The 19309-nt window shown below is 47.3% G+C and overlaps 1 protein-coding gene across 9 annotated transcripts in view; it reads right to left on the reverse strand.

The window, feature by feature from the left end:
* The window catches only part of ANK1 (ankyrin 1), a 273955-nt gene that overhangs the window by 89794 nt on the left and 164852 nt on the right, over positions 1-19309 (reverse strand). For all 9 annotated transcript variants that reach the window (XM_083184877.1, XM_083184870.1, XM_083184876.1 and 6 more), the window contains 11 exons: positions 9574-9672; positions 9384-9482; positions 9158-9256; positions 3158-3343; positions 2952-3050; positions 2755-2853; positions 2323-2421; positions 2038-2235; positions 1663-1761; positions 1422-1520; positions 1145-1243 (listed from right to left, as the gene is read on the reverse strand). In XM_083184877.1, the coding sequence (XP_083041003.1) occupies positions 1145-1243; positions 1422-1520; positions 1663-1761; positions 2038-2235; positions 2323-2421; positions 2755-2853; positions 2952-3050; positions 3158-3343; positions 9158-9256; positions 9384-9482; positions 9574-9672 (1275 nt within the window). The remainder of the gene's footprint in view (positions 1-1144; positions 1244-1421; positions 1521-1662; positions 1762-2037; positions 2236-2322; positions 2422-2754; positions 2854-2951; positions 3051-3157; positions 3344-9157; positions 9257-9383; positions 9483-9573; positions 9673-19309) is intronic.

Consider the following 19309-nt stretch of genomic DNA (forward strand, 5'->3'; position numbering starts at 1 on the left):
AATACAAATTGAGAAATGATATAATATATGCAATAAAGGTTAGGGGATCTAATAAAGTGTTATTCAAAAGGGGGGCCATTGTCAACCATCTTTAGATTATACCAGGAGGTACTGCGAAAGCTATTCTGCAACGCCTCTTTTAGAACTACAGACAGATGTATTGGACCCAGATATCAAAGAACTTTCTGACTATAATTTTTGAAAATGGAAAACCTATTCTATGGGGAATGTAATATTTCTTACACGTTGTCATTAGACAATGGGGGTTATTCATACCTGATCTATGCTCTGCAAAATTGCAGAGCCCTGCAATCAGATAGCCGCCGTGCCGCAAGAGTGAAAACCCTCCCTGTGCAAGGCTGTGAATGGCTTGCGAAAATCACAATGGTGAATAGCTGCAAATCCATCCGCAACTCACTCACCATCGAATGATTTTCCCGCTCTGTACGTAACAAATACATTACTCTGTCTGTGTAAACAGGCTGATCCAGGCCGGAGCTGATGTCACACACCATCCCTGGAAACGCCTGGGCTCTTCTGTGTTTTCCAGACATTCCCAGAAAATGTCCGGTTACTACCCCCAAATCAATACCTCCCAACATTGCAGAGTTAGAAAGAGGGACAAGGCGTGCACCTGAAATTTGGGGGGGTGTGGCCTAGCGGCAAGGGGGTGTGGCCTATACCCGCGATGCTCCCATGAGGCTAGGCCCTGTTTTGCCGCTGCGGGGGCCTGACCAGCAGCTCTGTGTGCTGCTAGACATGTTCCTAGTCCCTCTGGCTGCAGGAATGGTCACAGATGACAGGGGAGACCCCCATCACCCCCCCCCCATCACCCCCCCCCCCCCACCGCGGGACACTGCCGGCCCTGGGCGGGACACAGGAACGTCCCAAAAAAACAGGACATTCCCGCGAAAAGCGGGACAGTTGGGAGGTATGACAAATCATGGTCCCGGCGCCTGTACAATGCAGGAGACAGACACTGGCACAGTAGTGGGCAACAGATGCCGCTTAACTCTTGTCCTAAAGGTTGTTTAGCACCCTGAAGATTAGATAGAAATTGTATGATCCCACCGGAGAAATTTCCAACCCCAACACTATCATACATCTCCCCGGCCGACTTCGCCGGTACACTCTCAAGTCTCACCTTGGCTCTTGCATTCACTTTTGCTTGGTTTTGCAGTAAAAACTCTGCCACATCTGCGTGGGCTGCACGCGCTGCCATGTGCAATGGCGTTTCCACTTTCTGTGACACACATACAACATATGGTCATATTAGGATATATAATGGCTGTACAATGTTATTGACTTAGAGATATATAATGTGATGGTATAAGTGCACCACAGCTCAGTACATAGGTAGACACTTTTGTGTTATGTATAGCGGTTACTCCTGTCATGTGACTGTATAGTTAGGTTCTCACCACACTGAAGACATTGGGTGACGCCCCTTTCTGAAGTAGCGCTCTCACAATGGACAGATGTCCCATGAATGCGGCAACATGGAGAGGGGTGAGGCCAGACTGAAAGAGGGAGAGAAACATTATACAGGGGAAAGGAAAGCGAGAGTGTAAGAAATGAGCAATAAAGGTAGGAACTAAAAAGTGATGTCAGGGAGAAAGAGATAGAATCACAAGGAAAAATAGTCCACTGTGGCTCCCTCACTTCTGTCACAGCATCAATGGAGGCTCCGGACTTCACGAGAAGCTCCATGACTCTCCCATGACTCTTCTTACAGGCAATGTGTAGTGGAGTGAACCCATTCTACAGGGGGCGAGAAACCAGCATCAAAAGGTGGAGAAAAAAGATTGTACATTGGACATGAAACAGAAAGGAAGAGAGAAAGTGGAATAGGACGTACAGAATGGACACAATAGGAAGACATACTGACCGGGGACTGAGACGTCGTGCAAGACAGAAGTGGGAAGAAGGAAGAGGTTATATGGAAAATGTGGACAGAAAATAGATTGTCTATGAAGCATGCACAGAGGGTCATATGGTGAAGGATCGTGCATCATATTCCCCATCTCCATGACTCACCAGGGCTCTGGCATTGGGTTTGGCTCCCTTATCCAGGAGAATCTTTGCTACACGATGATGGCCACAATGAGCTGCCACATGCAGAGGGGTCAGGTGATCCAGCGTTATGTCATCAAGCAGAGCCTGGTACTGGAGCAGCAGCCGTACACAGTCCAGGTGGTCTCCCTGTGAGGCCATATGGATGGGAGACAGGCCATTCTGTGCGTGAGGAAAGTCTCGTTACACAAATTTAGTGTAAAGAGTTTTTGGGAATATCACCAATTTTTGTCTTAAGACCAGCAATACCTTTGTCTTGGCTTGTATCGGGGCTCCATGATCCAACAGAATCTCTGAGATCCGGACATGTCCGTTTCTCACAGCACAGTGTAGTGGGGTCAATTCATCCTGCAAAGAGATATAAAGCCTGATATCACACACACACATATACCCACATATAGCCTAAAGATATCACACGCATATACCTGTATATGCTGTTTATTGGGATTTACACTTTTTGCTTTAGTATATAGTACATGAGCACATTGAGAAAATGTACTCCTGAAGGCTTAGAATTAGTCCCTATATAATAATTATATTACATATCTATCTATATCTATCTATATATATATATCTACAGAGAGAGAGAGAGAGAGAGAGAGAGAGAGAGAGAGAGTTGCAGCAGACAGTAAAGCGTGTTCAGTTCCTATTCACACAAGAACATGCGTGCGCAGCTCTTACCTTAGTGCGTGCGTCTATCTGAGCTCCCCGATCCAACAGCAGCCGCACCATGATAACATTCCCGCGCCGTGAGGCGATGTGCAGAGCACTGATCCCATTCTGTAGGGAGTAACAGTAACACAGGTGCTAACTTATAACCTAAACAGCAATAGTCGCCATGAAGCAGCCAGAACAAAGATACTGCAGCCTTTCCTCACCTGAGGAGTGAAATTCACATTTGCACCCCTGTTCAGAAGGAGCTGGGCAACATTAAGGTTCTCGTAATGGGCAGCGATGTGCAGGGGTGTGAATCCTGTCTGTAACACAAACACAAAAATGACCCACAACCAATGGCATGAATGAATGCAAGCATATAGGGGAGACACTCCTCTACCGATGCTGTTGTAACGCCACGCTGTCTGACCTTTGACAATACGTCGGCATTGGGGTCATTCTGCAGGAGAACAGCAGCTGTTCGCGTGTCGTCATTCCGCGCTGCAATATGGAGAGCAGGGAGCCGGACTTTTCCTTTCATTCCATAGCTGATGAGGTGAGCTACCACATTCTCATGACCCTGCTGCAGAGCTACGGCCAGTGGGGTGAAGCCGTCCTGTGACAAAGGGAAGTTATTATTAAACGAGATGTCCCAGGATAGAATATGGAACCAATACATATAACAGAATGATTCATTGATTCATTATAGTTACTAATGGAACACCAAAGGGTTAAAAAAAAATATCTTGGCAATATTATCGAATTATTCAGAAAAAAAAATGCTTCACATCAAGACACTGCTTAAAAGGTCAGTGACCTATTTTTATTGAGACAAGGCTATCTACTGTGTTCCATCTCAATAAATATAGGTCAGCAATTCTTTAAACAGTACCCAGATGAGAACTGCCATTTAGCTTTTTTTTTTTTTTTTTGAATGACAAATGGAGGCCGAAGGCATATAAAGGTATACGATGCAGCATCCCTGCGGCCAGAGACACTTGAGATGTCAGTAAACGGCTTTCCAATGCTCCATCAGCTGCAGTGGCCGATGCTCATGCTTCCTGACATGTCATATATTCAACATTAAACAGGTTGAAGCTTCCATACAGGGAAACGGTCGTTAGGTCGACACACTAGTGATTGACATACATTGGGTTGAACACTGAAGGCTGACATGGGCTAGGTCGACACCTGCAATAGGTTGACATGCTTAAGGTCAACAGTGTCTAGGTCAACAGTCAAAAGGTCGACATGAGTTTTTTACCTTTCTTAATTTTTTTGCCGACATGTGCCGACAGGCGGTATTTCATGCCCTACCATCCACTAGGGCGTGGAGGGAGAATATAATTGTGTGCCTGAAGCATGGTGAACCATGCAAGGGGCTGCGGTGCACCGATATGCTGTCCATGTCAACCACGTCGACATTTGGGTCAAAAAAGTGAAAAACCCATGTCGACCTTTTGTCTGTCGACCTTGTGCTTGTGTTGACATCCCAACCATGTCGACCTTAAGCCTATTTCAGTTGTCGACCTAGCCCACATCGACCAATGTATGTTGACCTTCAGTTGGTCGATGCAATGACCCATACCCTCCATACACCCAGCAAACCATCAGCAGTTTAATGCTTCACTATGTTATAACTTAAACTGAATATTCTACCTAGAACAACGCTTTTTGAAGTCTATTCCCCCTGTCCCCGTCCCCGTCCCCGTCTTCTGCTTGCTCACCACTGTGGCCTTCTAATGCCTTTTACGTGGTACAAACGCCATTAAAAGCTTCTGTTGGTATGATGACTGCACACTGTTGATGAATTTTGGGGTATAAGAACAGGGACCTTTCATGCAGCATAGAAACCAATCATGACAGTAGCAGAATTAATATGCCACTGTTCAGCTAATTGGAGTGGAAACAATATGAATGTTGCATGTGAAGCTGCTTGTTCATTTGTCTTGAGACTCTAAAGTGAACAGTTCTCTACTGAGAGCTACAGACATAGAGCCGGATTCAGAGACGGTTGCAGATACTGTTGCAGATACTATCTCAGCTGCGATTCAGTACGCAGCAGCTGTGAGCTAATATGCAAAGGTCGCAGCTGCCGGGATTTGTATTGAGACGCCCACTGGAGGCATCGCAGATCTACCGCTTGTGTACAAAGCTGCAGACATATGATGCACATCGTTCGGCCTTTTGTGTAGCCCTATGGTCACCGCAAGATGCCGGAACCATTGTAACAACATACAGTAACACAGTCGCAAGCTGCACGCCTGCATGTGTCACCACTATCCTATTACCACCCACAAATGTCAGGCATATTATGAATTATCCTCACTGCCACAGCCATAAGACCATTGCAGCACATACATTGTGTGACAATAAATCGCGCCACAGTGTATAACATCGAGCAAATCTGCTTCCTCTGATCATTTATTCTCGCTGTATCCGCCATCACTAATCACTCACTGCTCGTGTGCCGTGCAGCTGTGAGACATGTGCAGTGGCAAAACAATTCACTCCATTGCTTTCAACATTGACTTTGGCGAACCCGAACGAGGTCCTTTGGGGCATATGTACCAGAGCTTGTAGAGTGATAAAGTGGAGAGAGATAAGCTACCAACCAATCAGCTATCTATCACTTTTCAAACACCGCTTACAAAAGGTCACTTAGGAGCGGATTGGCTGGTACTTTTATCACTCTATAAACCTTGATACATACGTCTCAATCTCAAACACCAAAGCTAAATGAACACAACCAAAGCCCTGCACAGTTAGCACCTGTATTTGGCACTGGTGCAGAGCTTTTCAAATATTCCACTGGATTTTATTAGCACATATACTGTAGTAAGTGTATAATGAAGGGACAGCCTGATCCATCAGGGAAGTCTAAGAAAATGTGGTACATTCACAGAGAGGAAACCTATTACAGTGCCACTAAGGGAAGCCTTTCATGTACGCATTGCACAGCCCAGTGTCATTATGTTACTCTGACCATCAAACAGCAATAGGAATAAATGGTGTATAAACCTGATTTAGCATTTTGAGCTGAAAGCAGCTTAGTTTACTCGTTCGAGCCTCTTACAGCTCGAAAGCCACCCAGTGCGTCCGGGGCAGCGGTGAGCGCTGGTGCTCGCTCCCGTATCCTCTCTGGCCACCGCCGCTCATCAGCTGGTATTATCAGCAGATGAGCGATGGGCTTGAATGGCTTTCCATAGTGTCCTGCTATGAAAGGTCATCCATCCCTTGGAAAATGTGTATGCACTGAGCGTTCTTCAGCCCAGTGATTTTCCCCATCATGCCCCATACATGCCCAGTGTTTATGGACCTTAAGTCTATGGCTACTCGGCCGCTGCACACAGTAATGTGTGAGTGTAGGGGGATCCATTGGATGGTGAGGGATTGCAAATGGATTATCCCATATTCCCATAGCTGCGATGCCATTGGCAGTCATCCATGGGAGTGGGATTTCACTGTGGCGGGGAGACGGCTAACTAATCACTGGGCTACAAAAAGTAGCTAGCGTACCAGCAAATAGATATGAATGACCCCCATAGTGCCTGATTCAGACATGCCCGTTATTGCATAGCTGCTGCAACTTTGTACACAGCAGGAGGTGTCTTGAGTAAAAGACAACCACTGCAAGCTTTTGTGATCCTTTTGTAATCCAGGTTACTCAGGATGTCCCATGAAATCACACAGACAGGCCAGAGACTCTGCATCCAAGGATGCAATCATTGGCTTCAGCATGCCCCACAAAATAGGGCTGACATACATCCATTGTTTTATTCCCTATTACTGCCCCCAAACACCAGCAGCATGTCATTCATTCTGCATCTTTGGAGCACTGCGAGCGACATTGCAGAAACAGACATGCACAAGTGCAGTGCAGCTCCTATGCATGCCCAGAGCTACAATCATTGGACATATGCTTCAGTATTTAATTTACATAGATCTCTGAATAAAGGCCATATCTTCCAGCAACACTTACCTTGTGTTTAGTATGGGATCCTGACAGTCACAATCTCAAACAAATTTCGTTAAGTTCTCAAACCATTACCCTTTCTCTAACCCACCTCTTTTGAAGCCAAACGCTAACCCTCCCACCCAGCAGCCTAACCCTAACCCTCCCACCCAGCAGCCTAACCCTAACCCTCCCTCCCAGCAGCCTAACCCTCCCACCCTGCAGTTTAACTCTAATCCTCCCACCCAGCAGCCTAACCCTAATCCACCCACCCCGCAGCCTAACCCTCCCATCCCGCAGCATAACCCTCCCAACCCGCAGCCTAACCCTAACCCTCTCACCCAGCAGCCTAACCCTAACCCTCCCACCTCGCAGCCTAACCCTCCCACCCCGCAGCCTAACCCTAACCCACCAACCCTGTAGTCTAACCTTAACCCTCCCACCCTGCAGCCTAACCCTCCCACCCCGCATCCTATTCCTAACCCTCCCACCCAGCAGCCTAACCCTAACCCTCCCATCCCACAGCCTAACCCTAACCCACCCACCCCGCAGCTTATTCGTAACCCTGCCATCCCGCAGCCTAACCCTAACCCTCCCACCCACAGCCTAACTCTAACCCACCCCGCAGCCTAACCCTAACCCTCCCACCCCACAGCCTAACCCTCCCACCCCGCAGCCTAACCCTAACCCTCCCACCCAGCAGCCTAACCCTCCCACCCCTCAGCCTAACCCTCCCCCTCCCACCCCACAGCTTAACCCTAACCCTCCCATCCCACAGCCTAACCCTCCCACCCAACAGCCTAACCCTAACCCTCCCACCCAGCAGCCTAGCCCTAACCCTCCCAACCACAGCCTAACCCTTCCACCCAGCAGCCTAACCCTTACTCTCCCACCCTGCAGCCTATTCCTAACCCTCCCATCCAGCAGCCTAACCCTAACCCTCCCACTCAGCAGCCTAACTCTAACTCTCCCACCCTGAAGCCTATTCCTAACCCTCCCACCCAGCAGCCTAACCCTAACCCTCCCACCCTCAGCCTAACTCTAACCCGCCCACCCATCAGCCTAACCCTAACCCTCCCACCCAGCAGCCTAACCCTAACTCTCCCACCCTGCAGCTTAACCCTAACCCTCCCACCCAGCAGCCTAACCCTCCCACCCAGTAGCCTAACCCTAACCCTCCCACCCGCAGCCTAACTCTAACCCACCCACCCCGCAGCCTAACCCTAACCCTCCCACCCCACAGCCTATTCCTAACCCTCCCACCCCGCAGCCTAACCTTAACTCTCCCACCCTGCAGCCTATTCCTAACCCTCCCACCCAGCAGACTAACCCTAACCCTCCCACCCAGCAGCCTAACCCTAACCCTCCCACCCCACAGCCTATTCCTAACCCTCCCACCCCGCAGCCTAACCCTCCCACCCCGCAGCCTTAGCCTCCCACCCCGCAGCCTAACCCTAACCCTCCCACCCCGCAGCCTAACCCTTACCCTCCCACCCCGCAGCCTAACCTTAACTCTCCCACCCTGCAGCCTATTCCTAACCCTCCCACCCAGCAGACTAACCCTAACCCTCCCACCCAGCAGCCTAACCCTCCCACCCCACAGCCTATTCCTAACCCTCCCACCCAGCAGACTAACCCTCCCACCCTGCAGCCTAAGCCTCCCACCCCGCAGCCTAACCCTAACCCTCCCACCCCGCAGCCTAACCCTAACCCTCCCATCCCACAGCCTAACCCTAACCCTCCCACCAGCAGCCTAACCCTAACCCTCCCACCCAGCAGCCTAGCCCTAACCCTCCCACCCCACAGCCTATTCCTAACCCTCCCAACCACAGCCTAACCCTCCCACCCCACAACCTAACCCTAACCTTCCCACCCAGCAGCCTAACCCTAACTCTCCCACCCTGCAGTCTATTCCTAACCCTCCCACCCAGCAGCCTAACCGTAACCCTCCCCCCCCCCACAGCCTATTCCCAACCCGCAGCCTAACCCTCCCACCCCGCAGCCTAACCCTAACCCTCCCACCCCGCAGCCTAACCCTAACCGACCCACCCTGCAGCCTAACCCTCACCCTAATACTTACCAGGATTGTGAGCATAAGGATTAAGCAGGGGCTATTACGAGTGCTGACGGGATTATGATACCATGATTGTGACTGTCAACATAGCCACCATCAGGATGCAAACTACATCTCATTTGCTCCAAAGAGTGTAACATGCAATATTGTCTTTATGGACCTTAAATGTGCTACAGTCACCAACATGTCCCGCTTCCTTTATGTGTTTATAACACACATTTTTGCATTTTAAAGGCTTCTTTAAATACTTCTCTTCAATGCACAGCAACATGTTTCCCAAATATGAGAAAATAGTAACAATGGCATCTAACAATTTCATTAAACTATGGACATTTGCAAGGATTCCGTTATCGCTATACACATATGTAGGACATACAACTTATGTTTTGCTGAGTACTGACCTCTGTAGCTAGGTTCTGATTGGCTCCGTTCTCCAGGAGGAATTTGACCACAGGGAGATGATTCTCTTGAGCTGCCATGTACAGAGGTGTGAAACCTTTCTGTGTTTAAGGTAAAGGAAAATCCGATGTCACATGACATTTACATTGTGACTTTCCTCCTATGACCAGTGCACATACATGTCTACCCATAAATGCACTTTCTACATCATTACACAGGGTTTATTACCTGTGACTGACTGTTGACGTTGGCCCCATAGTTAACAAGCTCCCGCACCACATCTTCTTGACCAGCCAAGGCAGCGATGTGCAAGGCCGTGTTGCCCTTCTGTACAGCCAGAGACAATGGGAGAGATATTATCTCAGACATGTACCGTATATTGTAACATAGTGAGTAAAAGAAACGGTACGGTTCTAACCTTTGTAGTAGTCTCCAGGATAATCTCCTTGTGCAGCAGCTCGCTCACCATTTTCAAGTGTCCTTCTTTACTGGAGAGGTGCAAAGCATTCAGCCCATTCTGCAGGAAAGAAAGGGTTACATTGGCATGGGCGGTGGTATAAGAGTGAGGTGTACGGTAAATCAGAGTCACTGGCAATGCACAGTAAGTGACATACTGCATGAAAGGGTTTAGGGCCTAGGTAGGGGTAACTCAGAGTGTCATGGGACACTTTAGACTGTTAAATATAAAATAGCATTACATTGAATTAGTTAAGAATAAAATCACACACAAAGCTAAACAGAATTATATTCAAAACATGAACCAACCACATGGGATGTTACAACTACTAGCTAATAAGAGAGGCTTTCCCATAATCTTACCATTCAGAGAAGCCACTCCTTATTGGTTAGTAGTGACAGCGTGTCATACAGATTGCAGCACTGAAGAGTTTGCACCTGTTGTCTAAATGTTTTCTTTTATACCGTCTGTTACTTTTCAGGTTGGCTTCAGCCTTTTTCTCCCCATAAAAGGTCTTATCGTGTACCCTACAATTTATTAAACACAGAGCCTGATTCAGACCAGCTCTCCTAGCAGGGTTCCTTTACTACTTCCCGAGCGTGTAAACTCCGCCCACTGGGGGAGCAAAGACACGCCCCCCTTCACTAACCAACCTTCACTGGCATGCAGATGGATGTGTACTCTGATACATCCATTCGCATGCGGGAGTACGTGCAAAAGAATCATTCAATTTTCTGCCCACTCGCCGATAAAAGTCAGTCTGATTATTATATGGCCCGGATATGGATGAAAATGGGATGGGCGCTGCTGTCACGTGACATCAGCCGCCTGCCCCGCGCAGGCTTCACCATACCTGCGTTCGCATGGGGGTGTCCAGTGTTTTTATGGGCGCACACACCATTTTTGTAGGCACGCCCAGGAAACGCTGGGCATTCCTATGCGCCAGCGCCCTGCCCGCCCCCCTTTGTGCAAACAAATGCCTCAGCGACTGTGATATTCGCCGAAAGCGTTTGCACATCGCTTCTGCACATACGAATATTTGCCGATACGCATGCACAGATCCAAAACATCAGACACTGGACCGAACTCGCTATTAAGCAAGCAAACCTGAATCACCCCCATAGTTAGGTGGCCAACCACTGTCATGATTCATATAGGAAAGGTATCTCAGGATAAACACTGCAAAGTTTCATTATTGAAGAGGGTGATCCTAATGTGGGCAAAGGCTGGAATTAGAAGGGAGGATTTACTCTTTCCATAATGCACATTGCAAGGGATCTGCCAACAGGTAAAGCTCGCCGATGGTATATCTTTAAGAGGCAATTCCACAGGATGCGAGTGATGGCCTGGAAATGCATCTAACGGGAAAATAGGCGCATCTGATCGCAGCGAAAATTGGTTCTCAAAATGGGCAAAACCATGTGCACTGCAGGTGGGGCAGATGTAACATGTGCAGAGAGAGTTAAATTTGGGTGGGGTGTGTTGAAACTGAGATCTAAATTGCAGTGTAAAACTAATGCAGCCAGTATTTACCCTGCACAGAAACAAAATAACTCACACAAATCTAACTCTCTCTGCACATGTTGGACCTTATTCTGATTGACTCGCAAGGCTGAAAATTTTGCATGCTTGTGAGTCCATCAGACGCCGTCCGCCACCCGCAGTGCCGGCTCCCCTCGGACGCAGGATGCACTGCTGCGAATGGATGATTTACATAATCATCCATTCGCAGGCTGCGAGAAATCATTCGATGTTCACAGACCATCAAATGATTTCTCCAGCGCTTGCAGTTCAGAGACACCTATATAGTGACTCTAAACTGCGGATGTCCTGTGCGAGGACAGGGCGGGCAGCTGACATCCGGTGATGTCAGCTGCCCGCCCCACCCCCCGCATGTCCATCACGGCCTCATTAGCCTGAGAACACCCATGAAATGCTGGGCGTTCCCATATGCACGGAGGACCGAATGGATCAGAATAAGGTCCGTTACATCTGCCCCACCTGCAGTGCACATGGTTTTGTCCATTTTGAGAACAACTCTGTACTGCGATCAGATCCGAATAAGGGCCTATATCAGAAAGTCACATACAGTTTCTGTGTAATAAATTAGAAGTATTTCCTAAAAATGACAACCCCGTTCTTTGTATTAACATACTGTGTAGCTAAGCAGTGTAAAATTATGTTTTGCCCTTTATACCCCCTCTTCTTAATTATTTTATCTTCACATTTCATTTTGTAATGTCGAAAAACTCAATAAAAACTCATTGTTAAAAAAAAATTATAAGAACATTGGGGGTTATTCTGGTTGACAAGCAACGATGCGATGTTCGCAGCGCTGCGTGTAATTTTTCACAGCTGGGAATGGATATTTTACATTGACATCCCACATCATTCGATGGTGCCTGACCATCGAATGATGGGGAATGTACACGCAAAACTAAGATACTCAAATGTGTCGTAATTTTACATGTATTCCTAAGGGGAAAATGGTGGGCAGCTGACCTCCGGTGCCCCCCGGCACCCACGTCACAGGGTGATTTCCATGGGAACGACCAGCGTTTTTATGGGAACGCCCATGAAACGTTCCCATGGGCATTACTACCTCCCGCCACCCCATGCCCCCCCGGCCGCAATGGTGAGTGTGAGCACCCAGCGAAAACTCTGTCCGCCATGGCCGCTCGCACCCTGCACATGCGCAGATAATAAACATTGTGCTCGCATGCAAATTCGCATATGCGCGCACAAACCAGAATAACCCCCATTATCTAAGTAAACAACAGTTTCAAAAATTCAAGTTAGTGATTCAAATATTGGTATAATACATTTCTTCTATAAGCCGAAGATGCTGCGGAGGTTGTGTCTTGGAGCGTGTCAGCAAACGCTTACTTTCCAAAAATAAAATTCAGGACAGAGTGTAATCATACACACGGCGCGCGAAGCCAAGCCACTAATCTATACAGATACAGCCTCATTTTACAGAGACCTGACGCCAGAGCACTGCTATTTTTACTTCCAGAACTGTGGATTCCCCGAAGACAATCTGGGCTGGAGTGGGGTAGTGCAAACGGAGGGGCTGCTAGGTGAAGGCGCCAAAAAGACAAAACAGTAGACATTTCAGTTTCTGAACTACGTGCCCAATTCAGATCTGATCGCTGGGCTGCAAATCTTTGCAGCCCAGCAATCAGGAAAATGCTGCCCCACACACGCAAATTCTGACCCATGTGCGCAACTGCGAATTCATTCACAGTCGTGCACATTCGTAATCACTCAACACCTAATGGTTTTCCTCTGCGCTGTCATGGGTGCGAGGAGAAGGAGGCCGCTGCTAATGTCAGCGGCCATCCCACTCAATACCCTGTGAACAGCCAGCATTGGCTACACATCGCTGGCTGTCTTCGCATGGATGGCTCGTGCATGTGCTTAGCGTACCATGCGCATGCACAGCCGTTTGATTATCGGCATTCGCAGCCCTGCATTCAAATCTTAATTGGACCCTATTGCCCACTAAGAATTACAGCTGAGAGTTCACAGTCAGACAGTGGTAAACTATTCAATGCCCCATGGCGAACTGTGACAGCGAGCAGTGCCTATTGCTCCCCATCACATCTAGAGGGTCAGTATCCAACTGACCGCCCAGCACTCGCCTTATCCACCTTGCTGGAAAAACCCAACGAGGTGGAAATGGCAAGTGTGGCTGTCAAAACGGCGAGGGTCGCTGCTATATGCAGCAGGCTCACTGCATCAGCGCTACCCTCGCCGTTCGGGGGGAATCATCACCGTCCTCTGGCGGCAAAGATTCCCCCGGAACATAGAATAGGGCGAGCGGCCGGCGAGGGAGTTAGACGGCGAAGGTGGCTTGTTTTCGGCAAACCTCGCCAAAAACAAAAAGCCACCCTTGCTGCAGAAACCCCTCACCGGCGGCATTGAATACCGCCCATTGTCTTGAGTAATAATAGTGTATTAAATAACATAAAAAGTACTCACAGTCCTGCTTCCATGGAATTGTAGCCAGCACACGTCACGTAGAGCTGGGTAGGTAAACTACGGTCCTCCAGCTGTAGAACTACACTTCTCAGCATGTCCTCGCACAGTTTTGTCTACTCCTGACCTGAGTTAGCTATTGTTACAGCTTTATGATGCATGGCTCATACCATGGTTCATGGTAATGTATATATTTTAGCTACATGTATTATTGGTAATAAATATTGTAAGTTGGGATTATGTGTTTGTACTAAATATATATATTTTTTAATTTGATGGTAAAACAAAAAGGAGAATCATGGAGATGCAATGGATCCACATAATAAACATGGTTACTCAGTTGTTAAATGTCTCGTAGGGGTTCTCTCTGCACTGGTAAGCTGGGTATACATTAACAGATCGACTGATCTGCGGATATATCTACAGACGGATCAGGCAGCGTGTTCTCCATTCACACTGCCCTATCCATCAGAACTGCCATCACACTGCCCACTGAGCTGTCAATCACCGGCAGCTCCCGGCGCGGCTTTACGGGTGGTCAGCGGACCGCCTGTACACACAGAACAATACACTGATATATCACTAGATAAATTGGGCATCGGCTGTGTTGCACAGCCAACACAATATATTTGTGAACAACGCCGTTCACATATATATCGCACATACACACTGGCCGATGGTGCATCGATATACCGGCTGTTCAATGAAACGACCGATATATCGGCCAGTGTATACACACCTTTATGCTGCCCATACATTTGTGAGATGCAATCATGCGATTTCAATAAATCACAGCGACAAATTGCATGGATCACACACAGATCACGTGTCACCCGACGCGATGCGCGGGCACGCTGGTCGAATCTCACATCTCAAAATATTATGTGCTGCACATACTATTTATTGCATCCCATGTGTGATTGCATGTGCGCTTTGCGATCTGCCACTTTATATACCTCCAGATAACCCAGCCCTTATTCCATCACCCGATTTCAGGTTGCAAGTGACATGAGATTTATCACATGATTGTATGCACATCGAATGCAAAAAAAACCACTTAAGATGCACAGGGAACTTCAAGGGAAATTGCAGCGCGATATCGCATTGCACTCAATCATTCATACTGTATGTATGGGCACCATTAGAGTCATTAAAATGACCCAGAAAGTAGCTATGGTCACCTAAGGTCACAGTAGATCACAGTGATCCAGCGGTGTACTGACTGTTAGCGGTTAGTGATCGGCCAGACTCTGCTAATTGGCCCTGAGAATGAATTCCCCTAAAAAGACCATTGAGACCTGAATCAAGATGCCCATATACTGTACTAAGGTGAGCCTGCTCCTTTGTATGATTAGGTGTGTGCCCATTATTTATTTGCTAGTTTAGCTATACTACCCAGAGACCAACACCTTTGGGGATGAGCTGCTGGCATGAGCTCAGCCTAGTAACAGTCCCTACAACAAGCAGTTACTAATCCAGTGGGGTTGCAGCCACAGCAGCATAGGTTCCAGAACACTGACAAAATAATGTTTTGCCCAATTCACACTAGTGTTCTGCTCGGGACACTACTGACTAGACAGGGTTCCTGTTGTGCCCGTTATATTAAACAACACTTGTATCAAAGCTTGGAGAGAGATAAATGTATTAAGCCAGGTGAAGTGATAAAGTGGCAGGTGATAACACGGCATCCAGTAAGCTCCTAACTGCCATTTTACAACCCAGTCTGTAACTTGATAGGAGCTTATTGGCTGGTATGTTATCACCGGCCACTTTATCACTTCACAGGGTTTTTACCGCATTTCTGGTTAAGAGCATCCCGCCCTCTAACTGTCATGTTACAGGCTATGTGGTAGATGTACCCGGCAGTGATAAGAGTGGAAAAATGTACTTTGAAGTAACATTTATGAAGTGTGTATAAAATTATACGTAGAAGGTGATTGGTTGCCATAGGCAAAATCTCCACTTCACTCATTTCACTGCTTATATATCTCCCCTAGAGTTTGATAAATGGCAGTTAGAAGCTGATATCATGATACTTTATCTCTCTCCACTTGATATTTCTCCAAGCTTTGATATGTATGCCCCATCATTTCTGGCATCAATTAGACTTCAAGGCCAGGGCTCTGTGGCGTTTGCCCCTTTGTAAGTAAAAAGAAGCAGGGAGACATCTATCTGCCTTGGTTCTTGACTTGCTGGCAGGAACAGTGAATGCATGAGGCTCAGCAGCTGGAACAGCACTCTGGGAACCACAACCGGCAAAGACTTAGCCATAACCCATTACTGTCACATAAAATGTGCCATGTATGATGTAAGTTTATATTAACCACAGCGGCACTTTGCACTGGCACCAGACACAGGTTTATGGAATCTATTCTACCTCAGGATATGAAGAGGATTCCTATCACACCAACAGTTATAGCTCATTAGCAATACTACAGACCACATTCACATCATGGCCACTGGGAGCAATCAGCAGAGATCGTACACGTTACTAACCAGCTCTTTCCAGCCATGATGCTATTAGACATACACTTATATATACAAATATATTCCTGGTAATGCAATTCTAATCATTGCATCCAGAGTGCCATTATCAGCAAGAAAGTATAATATGCAGTATATGGTGCCTATGCTCTATCACTTTGGGAACACTAAACTATAGTGTCAGTAACCAAGACTTGTATTGGTCCAGATAAGCCTGATGACTTAGTACATAAGCATATTATTATTATCACCATTCCCACATATGTTCCTAGACTTCTGTACTCAGCATCATGTCAACAGTCAAAAGGTCTACAATTATTTTGTACCGAATGTCGACATAGTCGACATGGATGCTGAAACGTAGCACCGCGTCCCCTGGCATGGCTTGCTGCGCTCGCCGTGTTATGGACACACTATTTTATTCTCCCACCATGCCCTAGTGCATGGTAGGGCATGAAATACAACTTGTCAGCACATGTCGGCTCAAAAAAAAAAGTGAAAAACCCCATGTCGACCTTTTGACTGTCAACCTAATGACCCTGTCAACATAACCCATATCAACCTAGACTCATGTCAGCCTAAATGCATGTTGACCTAATGACTGTCAACCAACATGCTGGTGACCCAATGACCGTTTCCCCTTGTGACACTGGTACTGTGCTTGATGAATCACCAGCCACATATCCTTTTCTGCTGGATTCACGGCAGTATTCAGATTATACACTCTTTCTTAGGCAAAAGGTTCAGTGTCCTATTCGGGATGCAGTCAAAATCCCGACGTTCAAAATCCCGACGTTCAAAATCCCGACAGCTATTGACAGACGGTCAAAATCCCAACATGGTCAAAATCCCAACATTTAAAATCCCGACAAGGTCAAAATACCGACATTTAAAATTCCGACAAGGTCAAAATACCAACATACAGAATGTAGACAGGTGAAAAAGTCAACATGACTTTCGGTCAACAGGTCGCGAGGTCGACATGGGTTTTTTCACTGTTTTTTGACCCAACATGTGCCGACAGGCGATATTTCATGCCCTACCATCCACTAGGGTGTGGACGGAGAATAAAATAGTGTGCCCGAAGCTGCGGATGACTTTCAACTGTGTCCATGTCGACTGTGTTGACATTCGGGTAAAAAAACTGTGAAAAACCCATGTCAACCTTGCGACCTGTCGATCGAAAGTCATGTTGACTTTTTCACCTGTCTACATTCTATATGTCGGTATTTTGACCTTGTCGGGATTTTAAATGTTGGGATTTTGACCGTCTGTCAATAGCTGTCGGTATTTTGGCCGTCGGGATTTCATACCGAATCCTCTTATTCAACTGTTGTTCGTACACTGGAGTTGTTGTAGTACCGTATGATTTAGTGCTATTCTGTAATATCTGGCTCAACTAAAGGGGCTGATTTGAGAGCACATCAATGCCACCGCTCATAGCACGTGTTCAGAGTATCGCTAGGTCAGCAAGTGTCTGATGCCTCTCAGAATACAAACCTGAGCATACTGTACCTCCACACATGACCCATTCCAGGAGGGACACAATGCTCTGTTCCTGGACTTCCCTCTTTATGATTGCCATTACCTGTTTTGAACAGGTTATATAATAAGAATGTTTCAACACAGGTGATGGCAATCATACATGAGGGAAATCCAGGAATAAAGCATTCTGGGGCAGATTTATTAAGTCTAGAGAAGTGATAAAGTGGAAGCTGATTGGTGTTTAAGCAGCACATGCGGTATATTTATTTCAATGGATCTCTACTAAACCAGGTCTATAGCAATAACCAAATCCCAGAACATTACTTTTACATTGCTGATCTGTGTTGTTCCTGTATGTCTAAATATGTGGTCCGGTTGTCTTATTTTCAGCTATCAACCTCCGCTTGTACTGAAGTCTGAACCGGTGCTGCTTTCATTCCTGACTTCAGCCTGTCTGTGACTTGGAACCTTGGCCATGAATTCCCAGTGCTGTCTTCCTGTTCTTCCTGCTGATGCTTATCTGACCTGGAAACTTTCTGTGCAGCCACACATTGGGGTATAGTCAATGCTTTCTGCGAGCTGTGACAACGAGCGGGGCTGCCTTTTCCTCCCTCACTAGGTTTTTGGAGTGAGGGGGAAACATTGTATGCGGGCGCTATGACAGCGGGACACGCGGCTAAATGCAGTGGGCTCCCTGCATTACCTGCAAGCCTCGCTGTTTGTGGGAATTCTCGCTATCCTCTGGCAGTGAGGATTTCCCCAGCGCGTTAATTAGCGTGAGTGGCCAGCGCGGGGGTTAAACCACGAGGATCCCTTGTTTTCGGCGATCCCTGCCATTTAACCCCCTTGCATTGAATACACCCCATTAACGGTTATGTATTACCAGCACCTGGGCTCTTTAATACCAGTTGCCTTGTAACCATGCTTGGCTGTAAGTCCTTGTTCTTTAGCAGAAGTAGCCAGCAACTTTGATGAGTTCATTATACAATTGGAGGTTAAATAAAACCTACTATGCAGTTGAGCGACAGCATTGAAGTGGGATCACGGCAGTCCGGGCCCAACTTTAGAAGCTGTCGGGCCCGTTCTGCCGATAACAGCCGTGGATTGTCGCGATCCCGGCCGCAGGTTGCCAATCCACGGCTGTTTTCGCGAACAAGCCCCCTTTGCGCCTAGCGGCAGGCAGGACATTGAATTATACTTGTCGTTTTGCAGTCAATCAGACAGCAAATGGGCCAGGATCGCGGCTGTCAGCGGGGATCGACAGCAATCCTGGATTGCATACCCCCCCATAGTGTTTGGCTGTATACATGTGGTAGGGAATATAGATTGCAAGCTCCACTAGGGAGCTTGTTTAGGGACTGCACTGCAGAATATGTGTGTGCTAATATAGAACGAGGGCCGCATAGGCTCAAGTGTATTTAAGAGCCTGGGAATTTGTAGGTTGTAAATAAAGTTATTGAGGAAGCAAGGTGCTGTGGGAAAAGTCCTCAGGCAGTCAGAGGTATGGGTATTGGGCTAATCAGGTAGCTTGTGGGAGGCAGCTTCTAGAGGTGTATATAAGGTGTAGTTTAGAGGTAGTACTTCCTCTTGGAGTCCGGATCCCCACCCTCCCTCCCCTTTCTTCTTTCCACTCTTGTGCTACCTGGTCTATGGGCTGTCCAACCAATTGATTCAAGGGGTGCTTTGTTAGATTGGAGCGTTGCAGTCGCTGCCATTGACATACACCTCTGACTGGTGCTGGTCTCAA

The sequence above is a fragment of the Crinia signifera genome, chromosome 4 (assembly GCF_055691185.1).
Source record: "Crinia signifera chromosome 4, ASM5569118v1, whole genome shotgun sequence".
Taxonomy (NCBI): domain Eukaryota; kingdom Metazoa; phylum Chordata; class Amphibia; order Anura; family Myobatrachidae; genus Crinia; species Crinia signifera.